Source organism: Triturus cristatus, chromosome 3_2 (genome assembly GCF_964204655.1).
Source record: "Triturus cristatus chromosome 3_2, aTriCri1.1, whole genome shotgun sequence".
NCBI lineage: Eukaryota > Metazoa > Chordata > Amphibia > Caudata > Salamandridae > Triturus > Triturus cristatus.
Window position 1 is genome coordinate 829,094,216 of NC_140584.1, and position 20,435 is coordinate 829,114,650.

General features: G+C 44.9%; 1 protein-coding gene across 2 annotated transcripts in view; it reads right to left on the reverse strand.

Annotated features, from left to right (window-relative positions):
* SCARF1 (scavenger receptor class F member 1) overlaps positions 1 to 20,435 on the reverse strand; it is a 248,643-nt gene that overhangs the window by 139,674 nt on the left and 88,534 nt on the right. For both annotated transcript variants that reach the window (XM_085649059.1, XM_085649060.1), the window contains 3 exons: positions 17,556 to 17,774; positions 9,865 to 9,993; positions 9,664 to 9,767 (listed from right to left, as the gene is read on the reverse strand). In XM_085649059.1, coding sequence (XP_085505185.1) covers positions 9,664 to 9,767; positions 9,865 to 9,993; positions 17,556 to 17,774 — 452 coding nt within the window. The remainder of the gene's footprint in view (positions 1 to 9,663; positions 9,768 to 9,864; positions 9,994 to 17,555; positions 17,775 to 20,435) is intronic.

The window sequence follows — 20,435 nt, forward strand, 5'->3', positions numbered from 1 at the left end:
TTTGCTCTGCAACATAATCAGGTTGGGGAAAGAAGAGGGCAGCTCAATAGTCTGATTCAAATGGAAAAGAGAAACTGCTTTAGGTAAGAACTTGGGATTAGTACACAGGTCAGCCTGTCCTAAATAAATACCTCTTGGACAATGCATGCCCGTAACTTGTTAATATGCCAAAGCAATGGAAGTTATAGCTACTAGGAAAACTACCTTCCAATAAAGTAACTGACTTTTCTCTGAATTTCCTAGGCTCATGGGGGTCCCACGAGCCTAGTGAACTACATTTAAGTTCCAAGTGGGTACTGGAGGTGTTCCAGATGGTACGGTTCTTTTAAGACCCTCTATAAAAGATTAAACTACAAGGATTCTAAAAAGGGAAGAGCATTCCCTGTTTGACATGTATGCGGCTACATCTGCTAAGTGAAAGCGTTGCCTTATGCAGATGTAAGAGATAGGAACTGATACAAAGTTTATTTCGGAGGTAATAATGGACAACGTGCTTCCACTTTGCAGCACAGCATGCATGAGTGGTATATCTACGTGTTTCACACAATATAAATATACTCTCTTCTGGGAAGTTTATATATTCGAATTCTAAGACCTCAGATGCCATATTGGAGTGCATGTGTCTGATTATTTCCTGGAGTGGAATCAGAAGGTCTGGCCTTGTGAGGGATAATAGACCTCTTTAGCAAAAGTAGCATGGCTGTCTGGCCCAGGCTTGTGCCATGAGAATGAGGGTCATGGAAACTATCCTGATCTTCCTTATAATGTATGGTATGAGTGGGAGAGGTAGAAAAGCATAGGCAAATATGGCGGACCAGTTCATCCATAGTGCATTGCCCATGGACTGTGGGTGAGGATGCCTGGAGGGGAAGTTTGGGCATTTTGTGTTTTTTTGAGTGGCAAAGAGGTGGACTGTTGGCCTCCTGTTGTAAGACATGAGGGTGGAGTTCCCATTTGTGGACTTGTTGATGTAGCCTGCTTAGCCAGCCTGCAAAGTCATTGTCTGTACATGGGAGGTGTTCTGCAAGGAGCTGTATTTTGTGACAATATTGCCCAATGCCAAATCTGAAATGCCAGGGTAAATAGCAGGAGGGAATGGGTGTCCCCCTTTTTTTGCATGTAGTACATTGCCTACTTGTTGTCGGTCTTCATAAAGACTACTTTGCCCTGGACAACCACTTAAAAGACTTTGAGCTCGAGGAAAATGGCTTGTACCTCACAGTAGTTGATGTGCCTGCTCCGCTGACGATGGGTTCATGTACCTTCCAGAGTTATATTGCCAAGGTGTGTGCCCGCGTCCTATGAGAGATGCTTCAGTAGCTGTGGTCATGAGTAGAAAAGGGTTGAAGAAAGGCCCACCTAGCAGCAGGTGGTTGGCTTTTCACCAATGCAGAAAGCACCTTTATCAACACTGGATCTTCCAATTGACTCTCCACTTATGACAATTGTCTGGTGAGGCACTTTTGTAGGAGACCCATATATAACCCGGCGAACAAAACAACTGCTATGCATGATTCCATCATTTCAAGCATTTTTCATTTCAGTTCTTATTGATAATGGGTGAGTGGACTGAAAAAGAGGCAGCAGTTATTGGAATGCCATGACCCTCTACTCATTGGAGTAAGCCTTACTCATGACAGCATTTAGGACTGACCCTAAAAATGGATGGATGTGCAGAGGTTGTAGATGGGATTTCTTTACATTAACTGTAAACCCTAGATGGTGCAGAGGATTGTGTGCTGTCTGAGTGTGTGCTAGGCATTGCTTCCTGCTGACGCTCTTGATCAGCAAGTCATGGAGATAAGGTAAAAGTTGGATGCCCCTTCTTCTAAGGTGGGTGGCCACAACAGCCAGACACTTGGTAAAGACACTTGATGTAGTTGTAACCCAAAGGGCAGCACTGTGAACTAGTAGTGCTGTGCACCTACCACCAACTGAAGGTACCAGTGATGGGTGGGATGGATGGGGATGTGGAAGTAGGCGCCCTTGAGGTCTAATGCAAACATAAAATCTCCTTATTGAAGAACGGGGATGACATCCTGCAAAGTTGTCATATGAAAGTGCTCTAACATGATGAGTTCGTTAAGTGGCCTGGGGTCCAGGAGGAGCCGTAGGATTCTGTTCTTTTTGGCGATCAGAAAGTACATCGAGTACGCTACCTTTCCTTGTCAGTGTATGGTTACCGGCAGCCGCACTGTTTTACAACATAGCTTTTGTTGACATTTGCCCATTCACGTACTTTTGGGTAGAGGGTTATGAGGAGCTGGTTTTGCAGTTTTAGCTCAACCTCTGAGCATCATTTACTTCCAGGCTCTAATGTACTGTGTTGTATTGCAGCATCTATATAGTGCTTGCTACCCCTATGTGGGCCGCTGAAGCGCTTGCTTACCTGGGTAACATGCTACACGTTGTAGAGTGTGTGGTTGGAAGGATGTTGTCTTTTGTTTTGATCCTATATGGGAAGTGTTTCAATGTCAAGAGTGATGACCACTGAGGTGTGCTTATCATGTTATGGGACACAGCACGTAGCAGTGTGTTGGATGATGACGTGTGAGAGACAGTTGTGCAGTTTTATAGTTTTCAGTCTGCTGGTATCTTTTAGCAGCTCTGTAGGTCCCTTGATGGTATTTCCCAGGATTACAGTCTGCATAGCTGGTTACTGCACTGGGTTGTCCAATCTGAGGTTTTGTGTAAAGTTGTGGTCCCAAGCTGGCAAGGTTGGAGTGAGAGAGAGAAGTGGAGAGGTCTGTTGGGATGGATATTGTTATTATAATCCTATATCTGAGTGGCATTGTGAGATGTAAATAAGTAGTCAGAGCGTATAGATATTTGGGAGCTGCAGTTGTGGACTATATTAAAGCCCTCCAAATTGTCCAGCAATGTGCTATAAATCTCTTCAGTTATTCCGTGTCTGTTCATTTGGTGATATCTGTATTTTTTGCCTGTCTAGTTATGGTGATGGGCAACTCTCATAGCAGATATGTCTTATGTGAATTTAAGAGGTATAACTTACAGCTTACTGCTGACTGCTGTGTATTATGGTCTTAGTTTTATTGTGGGTCATAACTGCTATATATGCAAGTCCATAACTATATAATGTCATGGCGAAGCATAGATTAACCATCCATAGCTCACCTGCATATTGAAGAAGTTTGCTGGCGGGTTTGTTTTGAATCTGTGGGTTGGAAGTTGAGGATTGCACTAGAGGCTGCAGCAGGTTTCTGGGCTCTGTTGCAATAATGTGTGGTGGTGCAGTTATTTAGGAAACAGCCATGTTTTCAACTGGCTTCGGAAGTGCATATGCTCCTTGGTGCTTCTAATGCTGGCTAGAAATGAGTTCCAGAGCTTGACGGCTTGTATATGAATACAGCACAGAGAAAGAATCTCTAAAAAAAGTAAATGTGGCCTGGCCATTATATGAGCCACAAGTGGCTAAACAGAACTTACTCACTCTTCAGTCTTCACTTAAATTATTGGGTCTAGCTTGATGGCTCAGCTGCCTATTGTGACCAAGGGTCACATCTACGTAGACTTCATTTTGCGAGTTCCTATTAGCAAGTTTTGCAATTCGCTATTAGGAGATCACAAACACCTATGTACTAATGGGTCTTTGAAACATTTAGTGATTCCTAATGGGATGGCAATTGACCTACCTCATTAAAATTAATGAGGTAGGTCACAATCTGCGACCTATTGGGAATCGCTAAAAAAACAGGGATGGTGGCCTACTAAAGCAACATTTTCTAAATGCAGTCTGTTTTCCTTAAAGGAAAATAGGATGCATTTCAAAAAGAAAAATGTAATGTTTCAGTTTCATTTTTTAAGAGTAGGAGTTTTTGCATGCATTCACAAATGGGAAGGGGTCTCCTGGCGACCCCCTTCCAATTTCCGAATGGGTCACCACCAACTTGAAGTTGGTGGTAAAATGCGAATGTTTTGTGACTGCATTCCGGTCACAAAATATTGTTACATACCTTTGTAATTCGATATTAGGCCTTTGTAATTCGATATTAGGAAGGGATGCCCTTTAACATGCCCCTTCCTAATATTGACTCGCTAACCCATTTTGCTATTCGGAAATAGGTTACCAAACCGCAAAATAGGTTTGGTTCATAGGAAAATCCATTTTTCCTGGCGCAAAAATCCAATTCTCCATTTGGAACTGGAAAAAACCTACGTTCACGTGGCTCTTAAATCTTTGAAATATACACGGAGTTGGCTCCACCCGGAGTGGTAAATGTCTCTCACCTCATGCTACTTGATGTTTGATGTGCCATTCTGCCTCCTATGGGGCATTTGCATTTTAATGCATGAGGAACTATGCTTCATCTCAAAAGTACTCAATTATCATGCATTAAATTCCTTATCATCTAGATGCATTGTGTACATATAGCAATTGTTTTTGTCTACTTTTGGCTACTGGAGCAGGTTGTTTCAATGTATTAGTAAGGACTCAAATGCATGCCGGACCAATTGGATTCACCATTGATCAATGCATGGTGCAAAGTGTTTTTATACTGATTGTTAATTTAGTAATTCGGACAGAAACCTCTATTTTGATGAACATTATGTTCTATAAATAATACAACAGTTCAAAGTGATCCATTTGTAGATAGTCAACTCCAGTTTTTCTGTTTTTTGAAACTCACCTACTGGTAATCTTGAACTCTAACATTCAGACACAGCGATCCAGTGACCAGTGTATTTGCTCTAACCCCTAAAGCGTGTCAAGATTAGCTTAAATCCTGATTGACACATTTAACTTTCCTATAATCCCATAATATATGATGCAGAAATTCACCCCTGGCATGGAAGTTTAATTATCACTTGTGTTCTGCAGCACCTATTGTGCCATCGACTACAGTGGCAGTGAAAATATGGCTTCATGCCTACCCTGTGTGTCCTAACAGCAACTTGAACCTTGCTGCACATACCTGTCAAACCACCATTTTGACAGGTAGGAACACCCGATTTTGCATATTAAATATGTTACCCCCTAAGCGTACCTTGCTGCCCACAACGTAGGGTGCATAGTATTTAAGAGTGGAACATGTGTAACATCTGAAATGGCATGTTCCCCCCAGTGACTAGGCCCAAAATGACACTTTCACCAGTCAGGCAGTAGCTGGCACATAGGAAAAATAGCATTATACATTATACACTTTGATCTATAACTTTTGTCCTTTGACAGCTGTAGAATAAAAATCTAATGTAATGGTAAATTCGGATTTTCATCAAGTGGGAAATGCCACTTTTAGAAAATTTCCTTTACCTTGTCTGAAGCTGCTGGGGGCAGCTCTCCAGCAACTGCCCAGCCTGTCCTTGGGCGGAATTAGGCATGAAAGATGTGTGAAAACTGCTCCCAGAGCAGGGAGAATAGCCTTTGAGTTGAGATATATGTTATGCCTCAAGATACATTGTAAGCATTCACTGACTGCAGTGACAAAGATACCCCCTCGTGGTCACATGGAGTTCTCTCGTGGTCCTCAGGGGAGAGAGAGCTGAACTGAAAGAATTGCAGTCACAGCCAGTGTACTCAGCATGACTGTTCCACAGGCATACATTTTGGGTCATTGGGCTAGAATTTTGCACGCCCTGGAATAAATTCAGGGGTTTTATCTGAGATCTACAAGACCCGGGGTGATCTTGTGTTCTTACAAGTGACACATTTCGCAAATAACAATGCCCACTAGATGTCGAGGAGTGTATCTATGGCTCCCACTAGAGACACGCAGGGAGACTCACCGGTTAGGTTACAGCCGGCATTGCTGGAGCAGCTGTGCTGTCAGAAGGGCACAGGGAGCTATCCTGTAGCTGGGCACTGAAGGGACATTTGGTCCTTCACAAAGCTCCTCGACTTTGCCAGAAGCGAAGTTTAATTTCATCTTGGTCACCGTAGATGGATGCCAACCAAGACGGGTGGGACTATGGGCCTGATTCCGAATTTGGCAGAGGAGAATACTCCATCACAAAAGTGACAGATATCCTGTTCGCCCTTTTACCATCACATTATAACCTATGGAGATCTTAATACTGTGGACAGGATATTCGTCATGTTTGTGACTGAGTATTCTATCCACCCGGATCTAAATAAGGCCCTGAGTCCTGACTTGCAGCGGCAACATGCTTCCATTATGCCTTTAATGGGAGGGGATTTCTGGCAGGCAAGGAATACCCAGTGTGTAGCTGTCAGGCAGCGACCACCTGCTCACAGGTGTGACCTGCAACTGAAACATGTTTCCACTGTTGTGCAGGACCCCGTTTTATCACCTGGCAAAATGTAAAAAATGCTTACATGAAGTGCTTCCCTTCACAACTTTGCACACGCCTAGCTCTAATGGAGTGAAGGCGCAGAGCGCGTTGTCTCTCATTCTCTCCCACTGATAGATTATGAGTAGGCCCACCCGAGTCCAAACTCGGGCTGCTCACCTGCACGTCATCTTGAATCATGGGTCTGCTTCGAGCCCAAGCAGGTGGTGACTAGGTGGCCCAGAGGCAACGCCTTGAACAAGGATGGATCTCCCCCAGAAGCTTGTGTATTCTGCTTGGAGAATTAAGAGGGGACTGCTGGCAGCCAACCTCTGGCACTGCTCCAGATTGAAGGGATTGAAGACTCCAAGAGTTCTGGAGCGTTTAAGCAAAAGATTATATACAACACCTGCAGTTTTTAACTGAGATTTCTCTTTCATCTGTAGATTAAGCTTTATATGGCCATTGTGCTGTCTGGTTCTACGCTCCTGAAAGCTTGAAGTGTCTTGTTTGGAATCTGATGTAGCTGGCATTGCAGTAACCCAAGATGACCTGGGCCCACAAGGACCATCATTATTTTGGGGAAGCAGCTGTTGCATTGGTAGGGTCCCTATTGAACGTTAGGTTGAGGAGTAAGGCAGAGTTTACAATTACACAGATCCTGTGGGTTTCAGAGGTTCTGTAAAGTGTCGTCCAATAAGCTGAGGTAGTCCAAGATAAGACGTAGTGTTCCGACTGGGTCCACATCCAGTGGTGGATATATTTTATGGAAAAGACCACCTGGTGCAGGTTCAGAGAGTGCTTCCTGCTGGTTTAGGAGAAGCTGGGTTGCATCTGCAAACATGCATTAGATGACGCTGCAGCTGTCAATAATGCGGCTTAGTAGAGTTCACTAGCTGAACGTGAGCGATGACCCTTAATGCACCATACCAGTGACAGTGAGGGTTTTGAACATGAAATAGTCCAATTTAATTTAGGCTGTGTGACATTTCTACAATATGACTATGGAGAATTCTACAATTGCCATGGTCTTTGCTAACCTATCGAGCTTGGTTTCAAAAGATACAGAGAAGTCCAGTAGAGATAGCGTGCACACAGATGAAGGTTCATCATCTTGCAACGTTAGGATTTCTTCCTTTATATTCAGTAACATTGTTTCAGCAGGCCATGGTCAAGCCATTCTGCCACTAGGTAGCAGCACTTGAAGTCCACCTGCCTGCATCAAGAGCAGTAGTTCAGAAAATCTGCTACATTCCTCTGTTCATTCACATGCTCTCCTGATTATATTTGAATCCAGACCCATTCCCAATGTCATTCCGGGGGTTTGGTTTCCATCTGGCGGTGCATTCTGGTACTTGTATGCTCTTCAGTGAATTTGATAAGCTGAGCCCTATGTTATCAGCTCAAGCATATCTCCATATCTTTTTCATGCTGTCCTGACATGATGTGAAGCCAGAACCATTTCAAACATGATTTAGTTCTGTTTTCTTTTGGCTACATGGAGCCTGTATGGACTCTTTCACGCTCAGTGCTGGTGGAGGGACTTTTAACTTCTCTCACCTGCTGTCTGCTGCATCTAGCTCAGTCTTGTTCTTTGCTGCACTCCTTCCCACCCTGTGTGGGTGTGAGCACGAGTATGCATTTAAGAATATTTACTTCTGCAAGATTTGTTTTAGCAAATGTCACTGCATGCTGCTCCTGCTTGGTACTCCAGTTGTTTCTATTGTGAACCTCTCCTTGAGAACCTGAACCATCCCAAATCCTAGTATTGTTTTTGCAGTGTCTATCTCTGCTTTGTTACCAGTGTGTGCAATGAGCAGCATTCTGTTCTCTCTGTGAGCTCCCTTGCCTCCAAGTCTCACTTCCAGAGCTCTCAAGTATCCCAGGTCCATGCATGAGTAGCCTATCCAGGTCATGTTTCTTGATTTGCATTCTGCAACGTGCAGTGCTGGTTTAATAATGAGGTCAACAGACGTATAAGTCCCAGAATGCATAGCAAATGCCTGGACTCTGCACTTTGTTTCTTCCTTGTTTGCTGCGGTTGTGTTGTGCATCATTCTGGTTTTTGCTGTTAACTCGTTTGCCTTACAGTCTCATCTTTTAGCTGCCTACTTTTCTGCCTGCAGTTTCTGTCCTGTAGCTTACATTTCTATTTTGTCCCTGCTGCACTGCAGGCCACGTGTCTGCTGAGATGGCAGTGGCCTCTTGTCTTCCTTGAGGCTGGGGTAATTTGGCTGTAACGTTGCTGTGCATCCCCGTGCAAGATCCTATGTCCAGAAGGGCATTAGCTGTGCCAGTGCCTGTTGGATGCATTCTCAGGTGCCTGTGGATGTTTACCTGTGCCAACAGCACATTAGTAGTGTCAGCTGGGCAGAGCCTGCTCTTGGTCTCCAAGCTCCTGTTCATGACTTCTACAGCACTGTTCATGATTTCTTGTCCTGATTTTCTCTTGTGTACCAGGGGCTAGTGGGACCTGCAGGGCCAGGGGATGTTTCATGTCATCAAAAGAGGGACTGTCAGTTCTCAAGAATACATGGTGTGAAGTTGTTTATCTCTAGTTATGCCATAGTGTTCATAAATGAAATATTTAACCCAAATTTGAGCGAGGCAAGTCACAGCCTTCCTAAGAACCTAGAAAACAAAGGAGCTGTTGTTGCTCACAGAGAAAGCCTTCAGTTCCCAAGCACCTGTGTTTGCAGCTGCAGTGCTAACTGCTATCTCCAGTGGAATGTCCATGTTGGAGAGGATGGAAATGTACTCGAACAAATATAAAGAATACAAAGGTGCTGAAAAGTGCAGGAAGGACACTTATGCACTGAATTGAACAGAAGCCAAATACAGAGATAATGTACACCCATGGCAGCACGTCTACACACTTACCACAGCCCTGGCCACGTTTGGGGCGTATCGCTGAATGGGGCAAAAGAGGGAGATTGTGATACTCATTCTACAACTATCATCTCCAAAATATCCCTTTCTCTTTACTCCTCTATCCCTCCTTGATCACACCAAACCTCATTCTAAAACCCTTTCTAAATTCTTCCTTCATGTAAACCCCTCCTTTGACTCATCCCAAACGTCTTTTACTACTAGATCTCCCCAATCCCTTTCTAGAGACTCTCCCCTCCTCCATCTCTCCTTTTACTCATCCCAAGCCTCACCTTACTACTGTGATCTCCCAAATAATACTTTCTAGACTCTCCCCTCTTCTATCCCTCCATTATCCTATTGAATCCAACTAACAGACTCACATGTCCACTGCTCAAATTACCTCATATTTCACTACACTAATCCACCACTAATCCTTTGGGTTCCGGAGTAACGTGCTACTCGCCGAAAAGTGATTGAACACCTCATCAGGAGTAGTGAGCACTATATAAATACAATTACAACACAATACAATACAACACTTACCCCATTCACACTTTCCAGAGTGTGGCGAGCATGGGGCTCCATGACACTCACAACTACTGGAGCAATTCACCCCAAAGAGTCCATGGGGACAGGTCTCGTTGCAGCTGTGGAAACAAAAAGCAGAACGGAGCCTGTTGGTATTTCTCAGAGCCATACCGTACTCCACAGAGCTCTGCTCTACAACTGAGAACCATATATTACCTCACTCCCCAGAATCCAGGCTCACAAATGCACTCTCCACTCACTGGACTGCAGCTTCCGTTCCCGCAGTTTGGGCAGGAGAACAGGCACTGATCCCCAAATCTCTCAGATGGGCAGGCAGAGTCACACCTGTACAGAAGAAACAGGAAAACTGGTGAACCAATGAGCCATCTCAAGAAGAGAGGTGGGAAGTGGACTGGCACAGAGAATGAGCAAGTGATGTCTTTTGATTGGATCCCAAAGTGGTGTGGGGGTTTGAGGATGACCAGAGGTGGCTTGGGGGTGGAGAGAGGTGTGATGTTTGAGTGCATAGATGTAGTTGGCATGACGGCATGGATATGGCATTTCTTGAAGAGGGCAAGCCGGCAACGTTTTTTTAGTGATCCAGTCTTCTGACACTTGACAACATAATGTTGGAATCCAGAAGGTATGATTGGGTGAAGGTGGCGAGAGAGACCCCTTTGGGGGAAGGTCGAGAAGGAGGAGAGATGAAGATGACAGCATGATGAAAATAAATTGATCTTAGTAATGAAACAAGCATCCAGGTCTCAGGATGTTTCCACATCTGCTAGCCATGGAGTTGCAGCGTTGCTGAGATGGGACGATTTTGTTAACGCTGGCTGCTTGATTCCTAAATTCTAAGATGCTTCAGAAAAGTCATTGGAAGGTCATTTGGAGCATTAAATGGTGTTGGTAGCATTGTCGGCCATTGGGTTTTGTTCCATTCCTCTATTTTTGCTCAACAGTCCATATTATGGCTTGGGTATAAAGTGCTTTCTTGAACCACTTGGCAGATCTTGATATAGTGACAAAAAGATGGTCTTTGAATCGATTAAAGAATTATAGGTATCGGAAAGCATATGATTGATGATTGAGATGTGGTTGTAAAGTAGCTGATTTAGTCTAGTGCTAAATGGTAGGCTGAAGGATCTTAGCCAAGGGAGGAATAAGGTACCCTCCTAAAGGCATGAAAGTGTGGCTGGGGTTGTTGGGCAAATGATGTTTCCCATTAATTTATGTCAAAGTTATGATAAATAATCAAATTGCATGGTGTTTACCTCATGGATCTAGGAATAGCTCACTGGGCAATGAATATGGCATCAATGCTGCATCCTGCAAACAAGGGTTAGGGCTTTCGGAAAGGAAAGGTCAGGCTAGTCAAACCAGGGGTTGAAATTGAAGGTTAGATTGGGTTGTTTAAGAGGATGGAGGGGATGGGGTTTCTCCAAAAGGGTTATGTGCATAAGACTGCATAGGAGCAGACAAAACCTACCAATATATAATAGGACAGTGGTGGAGATGTGGTCAGCAGCCCTGGGACTCCTGGGATGGGCAGGGAGGGAGATGGAGCAAACCCTCTTGTGGGTCAGTGATTTGCTGTTGGAAGTGGGTGGCCTGGTGAACTTCTCACGTTGGGAGATGCTGGATATTGACTGATTAGGGGATGTTTGGAAAGGGACAGGGATCAGGCCTTTCAGACGCTGCAGGTGGAGTTCCAACTTGCGAACTCGGAACATTACTGTTAATTACAGGTAGTGCCCACCATGACTGTACATCTGTCTGGAGGCCTCAGGTGGAAGACTCATCTCCCATGAAGACAGGTTAGTGCTCAATCCTATGCCAGATAAAACCATCTCCCTAACATATAAAAACATTATGAGGCACATGCTGGACATACTGGGCTCTTTCAGGGACCACTGGGTGGCGTATTTGGGAGAAATGGATGACAAGGAATGGAGTGAGGTGTTGCAGGGTCCAAGAGTCATAGCGATAAGGGCAGGGTTTCGTCTGGTCCAGCTCCGAATCCTACATAGATCATATTATTCAACAACACTGCTACACAAGATAGGTCACGTGCCCACACAATAATGCATAAGAAACTGTGGCCAAGAGGGTATATTTATACATATATTATGGGCCTGTCCACTTATTCCATCCTTTTGGGAGAGTGTAACAAGATTAATGTCCAGAGTAGAGGCTACAGAGATCCAGATGGATGGCAAATGGCTTCTTCTGAATGTACATGGGGAGTGGACTTGGCCTAAATATACAACACTTTGGCTAAATATCGGTCCGGAGTAGCAAAGAGGAATATAGTGGAAGCATGGGGTGAGTCAGCACCTACTGGAATTCATGCCTGGTAGAGAGACACGGACTGGTGTTCACGGGCTGAAAAAGTGGTGTACCAGGGCAGGGGCTGTGTCCAAAAATGGGAGAAGGTTTGGGGCAGTTGATTCTCTTTCCACGAAGATGGGGTGGAACTGGACAAGAGTTGCGGAGGGTGGAAGATATTTGCGACGGTGGAACCTGGGGATAGAGTTTACTCACCTGTATGCATGTTTGGGGATACCCAAATGCATCAATGCTATGATATTATGTACCATTTTATGCTGATGCACCCTGAACCGTATGTATCGTATTATACCTGCACTACTGTTCTTCAAATAAAAAGATTTATATATAAAAAAAGACTGCATAGGAGCAGTGTGGGGAGCTGGCATGCGACAGCACTTGACATAGGGGAATTCACATTCAGTACCATTAGAAACGAGGGGAAGGCCCAGCTGGAAAGAAGTCCTAATGCACGTTGGCTTCGCCTCCTGCTCTCTAGCTGCGACAGATCCAGAGATGCTCTTGTACCCGGTGGTGCTGCTTCATGGAGGAGTGACGGCCCCCATTGGACAGCCAGGTTTCTGTGATTAAGAGCCAGTTTGGCCTCTTGACGGCGATTCGTTTTGTGATACTCATTCTTTTCAATAAATGGTCAGTGGTGAGTTCCGATGGATAAAGGTTCAGTCGGAATGAGGTCGAGAAGAGAAAAACGGCTGAGTAAGGAGTGAGGAGGGAAGCGAGAGGAGGGTTTGAAGTGTTATTCAGACTCCTCACTACCATAGTGTTGTTTTTCATAGCACGGTAAACTACAGGTGTTATTGCACAATTTAGTGGTGCACAATTTATTCATCTAGGAAGGCTCACACACTGAGTGAGTCCTACTGCCTTTTATGTGGGCGATAAAGAGTTAGAGAAAGGTACGATGGGGAGCAGGGGGTGGTGCACGAGGCAGCGTAGAGTTATAGGGAAGCTGTGGCTATTGTGACAGGGACTAATGTAAATGCTCGCCTGTGCACCAACCATGTGCAATGCATTAGAGACACCCTTGATGGATGGGGTCAGCTTTGGCCCCATAGGCACTGCCAAAGTGCTACTGTCTAAAAAGCCAGCCATGCTGAAGGCCCCGTACGTGACAGTGGGTCACTTGGGAAGTGGGTCGGGAGGAAGGAAGTCTGTGTTGAGTAACCTAGAAAGAATAGATTTGCATGTAAAGAAAGCAATCAGAGGTTGCTTGTACACTATCGGCCCTGCTCGGGCCATTTATTCTTTCTATAAAATATTATCGAATGGATTTCGGATCTTTGGAAAGGTGGGGGAGAGTAGAAGATGGAGGTCTTGCGCTTGCAACCTAAGGCCTGACCCAAGTGACCATAACCCTTTGCGTCCCCTCCAGCAGGACTGCCTTTTTATGCAACATATACTTCAATTTCACATAGAAGACATAGCTTCCAAAAATGTAAGCATGAGAAGTATTGTTGACTAAAAATTGGCTAAAAAGTAGCCGCATATTACCTCGGGCGGTCTTATACAGGCACAATACATATATGTTTACTATGTACGATACTACACTGAAACTAGTAGGTATTTACTTTGGAATTACTTGCAATTCAAACATAATTTTCTAACTTGCATATAGCACTGCAGCTGTGTGCAAAACATCAATTTAACTAATACAGGAGCTGAGAACGGTTTAAAGCACCTCTTTTAGGAAGGTCTCTGTGAACGCATCACTGTAATAAGGGCCCACAATCGTTTGCTATCATGGTAGGGCTTGAACTTGCTCTCACTGGTAAAACAGCTACATCAGTGAATGTGTTTTACATTTAAAATATGCATTGCAAGCCTTAGGCTGCTACATTTAAGTGACACATAGGGACATATTTACAAGGAGTTACAGCCACCAGAACGTCACTATTTCCGACGTTCTCGTGGCGTTATCTCCTTCACCTTCTTTACAAGGTGGCGTTAAGCCACTTACCATGGCTTAACGCCGCCTCGTAAACAATGCCCCTATTCATGCAACACTTAGCGTGAAAGGAGTGTGTAATATGTGTTGTAGTGGGTGTTCCGCCGCAACATCCATTGCTTTTTGAAGCTGCCCCATATTCACAAGGTATGGGGAAGTGCCAAAAGTACTGCCAGGGAATACCTGGTCTTAAGAAGGCGATACCTGGAGAAATCTTTTCTTTCTCCTCATATTTTGCTCTTTCCACAAATACTGCATTCTGCAGCACACATAGGTAGACCAAATCGCCTGTAAAGATTGTTTATGTGCAGAAAGGTGTCCCTTCCTGCACATAAACAATTGCCCCTGCACTGCTGGCACCCTAGCAAAATGGTGCAAGAGTGCCTGCGCTGGCACTAGCCAGCTTTTTTTTTTAGCACCAGAGGTAGGGGTAATGCAAGGGTGTGCTCCATTCTTATGAATAGGGTGCACCCCTGCGTTTTGAAACTGCCGTAGATCGGCGTTACCAATTTTGGCATAACCCTTTCTTTTTTCCTCTTTTTTTGGCGCATGCATGAAATAAGAAATAAACAAAACATTAACTACTGCACCAACTTGCCAAGACAACACACCGAATGGACACTTGTTTGTAAAAATATTTTGTTGTTGCAGAAAACTATCCAAAGGACCCCTCTACAATAATTCCTTTAATGTATTCCATTTCAAAGTCAATGGTCCATCAGAAATTAAATATAATGCTTCTAATAGTGTAACTTTAGACGCCGAGTAAACTCCGCGCTTCAACATACATGTGTATGTTTCAGTTAAGTGTGCATACTGCATCCATGAGATCTGACACAGCTCTGTCCTTCTATAGCTTAGCCCTTGCTCACATCAGTGACTCGACTGCTGTAGGTCAGACAGCACAAAGGTGATAGATGGAATGTTTGAACTAAGCCACTGGTTATTATTCTGGCCACACTTCAGTGCATTGTTCGCCTGTTTCATGGCAGCTAGGAATCACCCTTATGCAAATCATTCTCAGGCCTGCCCTACAAGGGACAGTCCTGACCGAACTTCCAGGTCAACTTTCCTCTGAACAGGTACACAAGCAACCACAGACCAGTTTCGCCTCGTTGGGTATCAGTGAAGTTCAGCTTGAATCCTACAGCATCGCAATCCTGGGTCCCTCTTCTGGGCATTCTCCTTCTACTATTTACGAAAACTCACTTAGATAGCACAGAAAGCGGTATATGAATGCTTGAATTAACCTCCGTCACCGCGGAGTACCATCCGCTGCATTCTAGCCCCTCTTTTTAGGTCTCGCCTTGCTATCGCGTAAGCGAGTGCAAAGCGAGACTATTGTAAAAGGGCATTTCAAAGTGCTCCCAAAAAGCGGATTGCATTGCTAGCACGCGCACAATCACGCGCTTGGTGCCGCCATGCACTCCGCTTTTTGGGAGCACTTCAAAGGGTTTGCTCCCCCGCCCCCAAGCGCGCGCGCGCCACGCTCTGCGGGGCTTGTCTTTTTTTTTTTTTTTACCTTTAAGCGCGAGGCGCACGTGCGGCCAATGCTTGTTGTCTGTGTGTTTATAACAACTCCTGGTGAAATCCGACGAACATCTCAGCACACCGGCCCTAAACACTTGTACCCAACTATTTATCTGAAAAAGTACATGGATTGGTGGGGTCTAAAACCACCTTCCCTGAAGCTACGCCCATGCACAATCCTTGTGCACGATTGTTACCTTCAGTTTCATGGTTCGTTTCGGTGCCGCGTGCAGTCCTTTCTGCAAGCTGAAGTACTTCTCTCCTGCAGCGCGCGCGCGCACGACGGGAGGCCACGGCAAACTGCCCAAGGAGCGTTAACGGAGGCCTGGGTCCTCGCGCAGCTACAGGTGCGCGGCTCGAGCCATCGTTGGCCCCGGGGTCTCCTCACAACTCCTGGGAGGCAGGGCTGAGATATCCCTTTCCCCGTCTTTGCAGCCTTGCACTGTCAGCCTAATGTCGATGGGAAACCTCCACTGGCCAACCCGCAGCGCTCCTTCAACGGCTACTTAATGCTTGCGGGGGATTGGTCCACAGGTGAGTTAGTTGCATGCTCGTATCACTTCTTAACACTGACACAGACCTATGGATTTACAATACAATGTTTCCAGTCTGAATAGTGTCTTTTTAACACTCAATTATGTTCACCCCACCCCTCCACAGGGAGGGTCGCGCCAATATCCCAGACATAGTCTACGCCTGAGGCTAAATGCACCTCCACCCCCCACCAATGGTTGCAACTCTTCCACTCGGGCTACCGCCGCTCCAGAGGCCTGTTACTCCCTCGAAGTCTGAGGTTTTACCTTTAAACGACTACAACCCCCAGAATTCACATTCGTGACTCGGAATAAACAAGACCCGAAAATGGTGTCCACGGTGACCTAGGGTTACCTATAGTGAGGCACTGCGCAGAAAATCATCAAAAGGCTCTGTATATCCAAATACTACAGCTCCCGGAATGTATGGCATGGTTAAATCAAAAACCCAGGACTGGAAATCTGGCATCTCATGTGACATGGAAATAATATGTTGAAGGCGCTGCTTTTGACCAAATCATTGCGCTCAAGTACGCAAGCCCCAGAATGTATTGCTTTGTTCAGCTAAAGGCCAGGTCAGCAAACGTCGATTCTGATGAGAATAAGTTCTCTGACCACGATAGAGACGTGCGATTTAAAGGTGTGCACCTTTATTTCGGTTCAACACCGGTGTTTTGAAACAAAATTAGCACTTGTGCGAATATTTATGTCTTTATGCACTGTTAATTGGCTGACCAAGCCTTAATGAAAAGGATGCAATCTCATTTGTTGCATTGGGGGCAATATTTACCTGAGAGTTTTACACGAGTGAAGCCGCAATTCTACCCTCATTTTGAGAGAGCGTCCCTGCACCAGGACGTGTGAGCAGACTGATCCAAGGTAAGAATTTTCCTTTAAAAAGTGTCGCCTCACTCGCCTGCACGACAAACACAGTAGATGAATCAAACAAGCATTGGCATAGCTAATAGGTCTCGCTTTTGGGACCTTATAAGTATTTAGTTATGCAGTACAATATCCTTGGTGCAACAACACCAACTGTTGCATGGCTAAACACTTATAAGGTCCTAAAGGCGAGACCTATTGGCTATGCCAATGCTTGTTTTGCTCACCTGCGTTATTATCTGCTTAAGTAAGCAAAGCACTAGACCAAAATGTATTTTTTGTAAATATGATGTGCATAACTATTGAACATTATCCTCTATTATTTATTTTTCTCTGTGCTTCTGGTCACTTGTGCACAATGTCTTATGATTTGAATCTTCAGTATGATCATTCTAAGCATGCCAATGACTTTGTATCTGTTCTGTGGTATTGGAAATAAATAAATAAATACATACATACATACATACATACATACATACATACATACATACATACATACATATACAATATGTTCCCCTCTTGGCCTGAACTGACCCTTGCTAAAGGCCAAAGGATGGAACGCTTAGGCCAGCTCTGACCAGAAAACCTGGCTTTGTTAGTGCAATGCTCAAGGGTGGGGGAGCCCGGGATCTTTGGGAAGGAACAGAAGCGGTGAAAAGCTGTCCTACCTCGGCCCCGTCATTCCAGGTTCACAATTCCGGCATGTGCCAGTCTCAGGCTCACACTCTTCACCCTGCCGGCAGCGTGGGCATATCTGTGCACAGCTCTCTCCATAGTACCCGGGTTGGCAGGGCTGGTCGCAGCGGGTGCCATTCCACCCAGATTCACATGCTAGGCAGAAGCCGTCCTTTGGAGAGCAGGGCTGGCTCTCTCTGCAGTGTCCACACCTGGGGAATGCATATCAAGAGCATTGTGATGAGCAAGCAAGGTCACAACTGCAACATCATCTCCATTATACACAACTTCCTCGCTTTCACTGCAACAAAGTCTCATTGCCTACAACCGTGTTAGCAAGACTGACACCAATCCCCCCAAATATCCGCTGCTGTCCTAAATAAAACTGCTCTCATTACCACCCAAATCTACATCAGCTCCAATACTACAAATAACCCCATAATTATCATTAGGGGTTACGTTTTTTCCGTTTTTTACGATAAAACCCCTGGTTAAACTGATTTCCACTGTGTTTACCAAATGCCCACATCTGCACTGCTTTCCCCACAGAGAGTCAAAGCAGGGCAATTGAAGAAAGCCATTGGTGTGTGTTATTCCCGTTTTAGGTGGTAGTCAAAGCAGCATGGCAAGTGATTTCCAACTCCGCCTGAGATCCACCTCCCATCCACCCCGAGTCGTTTTGTTGCTAACATTATGCTTCGCTCCAGTTGAGGATTTGGAAACATTGGCTTTTTGCTCTGGGCACCAAGGTTTTATGTGTAGTTTATCTCTGTGTCTTTCTCTGGTTGGGACCTGGTCTTTGAGAACCATTAGCTTCTGGCAGTAAGCCACAGCTCTTGCCCACCCACACAGGCAGCAGTGGTAGGGTCCAATGTCAACATTACTTCCTGAGCCAGAGCCAAGATGAAGAACAGTAGGGGCCAGAGAGGTCTGCTACAAGTCATGCTTCATACCTGTCCCCTGAGGCTCTACTTACGGATTTCCACCAGTGTGGCTTGATACCCCTCTCCCCGCCACGGACTCTTACTGTTTTATCCCAAAGAAGATCAGCACCATGAAGTCTCCCAATCCGCCCCTATGAACATTGTTCAGGACACTGATTTCCATTAACAGTAAGGCAATAAAAAATTGGAATTATGAACCCTTCGATAGCGCACATTTCAGGTAAGAAATTCGAGCAAGCAAAGAAAAGAGAAACACACACCAGGACTAATGTATGTCAATTAAAGGGAAAATGAAAACTGAGAAATCACATATGAGGCTACCAAATAATGAAAAAAACTATTATAAGGAAAGTCAATTTTAAGGAAATACAAATACAACGAAAATGAAAGTAAACAATTTAAAGGAGATATCATTTTAAGGAAAAATCTAAAAAAACATTAAACTAGGGTGGAGGTTAGGGGTAGTGGGGTGTTTTTGGGTTCAGGGGTACGTGATGTCCAGGGGTGATGAGCTGTGATTAGAGGTCAGGGATGGCGGAGTTCAGGCATAGAAAGGGGATTTTAAGGTATAGGTATGAGTGGAGTTTAGAGGTGGTGAGGGTTTTTTAGTAGGTTTTAGGGATGGGTGGAGTGTAAACGCATTGAGGGGTTTTTAGGGTTCATGGATTTGTGGAGTTTAGGGCTGGCGATGATTTTTAAAGTTCTGTGATGGGTGGAGTTTAAGGATAGTGAAGTGTTTTAGGGTTTAGGTGTGGATGGAGTTTAGGGGTGTGAGGGTTTTTAGAGGTCAGGAGCAGGTACGTTTATGGGCAGAAAGAGTTTTAGGATTAAGGAATAGGTAGAGTTTAGGGATCACAGATAGGTGTAGTTTAGGTGTAGTAAGGGTTTATAGGGTTCAGTTTTGGGAGGAGTTTAGGGTAGAAGGGATTTTTAAGGTTCACACATGGGTGGAGTTTAGGGATCAGGGATGGGTGTTGTTTAGGTGTGGTTAGGGGCTTTCTAGGGGGAAGGGATGGCTGGGGTTTAGGAGTTGTGAGGGGGTCAGTGATGAATGGTTTTAGGGTGGAGAAGGCCAGCAAATTAAAGGCATCTGAAGAAATTGTTTTGACAATGTAAAAGATATAATTCTGGAAGTAAGGCATGCAGCCTTTGTTTTTACACCTTAAAAATAAGCATGTAATAGAAAAACAATACATTCTATGAATTGCTTTCTATGAAATGGTAAATGCCAGTTATCCTGCAAATGTCCACTATACAGTTCAATAGAAATGTGTTTTCAGTAATGTTATTCCATGAAATCGTTTTTCTATTAAATCACATACAAGCGGCCTGGACATCAGCTCAGAATAAAAACATCTCACAGAAACTGGCAGCACGCATGACCAGCAACCTGCAATGGGGCTGTGACTCATCTGCAGATCACATTCCTTTCCGATGATAACATATGAAGCATTCTGATTGTTTTAGTGCAGGACAAACAGAGCGTGAGTGGGGCCTACAGTTGGAATAGATACACCCCGGATGTATACAGAAGGCATGAGAAGTGCTAAAAGCAATGTAACTTAGAAAAGCACACTGCACTCAAATATGATGCTTTATTGAAGATAATCATTGAGAAGGATCCCTGATTGCTGACCACCGGGGAACGGGGCACATGGGCAGCTCTCCTTGGGCACCTAGAAGGTGATGAGTGATAGGCCTTAGGCACTGCTAACAGGGGTGGGCGCTGATGGGGACGGAGGCTGTGGACACGGACAATACTAGTGTCAACCACCTCGAGGGGTTGCTTCTGGCTGGCGGTATTTGGTTTTGGGGAGGGAGTCTGCTGGGAATAAATGCAGATACTATAATAGGACATGGACCGGGCTTCGCTATGAGGTGATCGTCAAAATAATATGAATCACTGTCTTAACACGCCGCCCGGCCCCC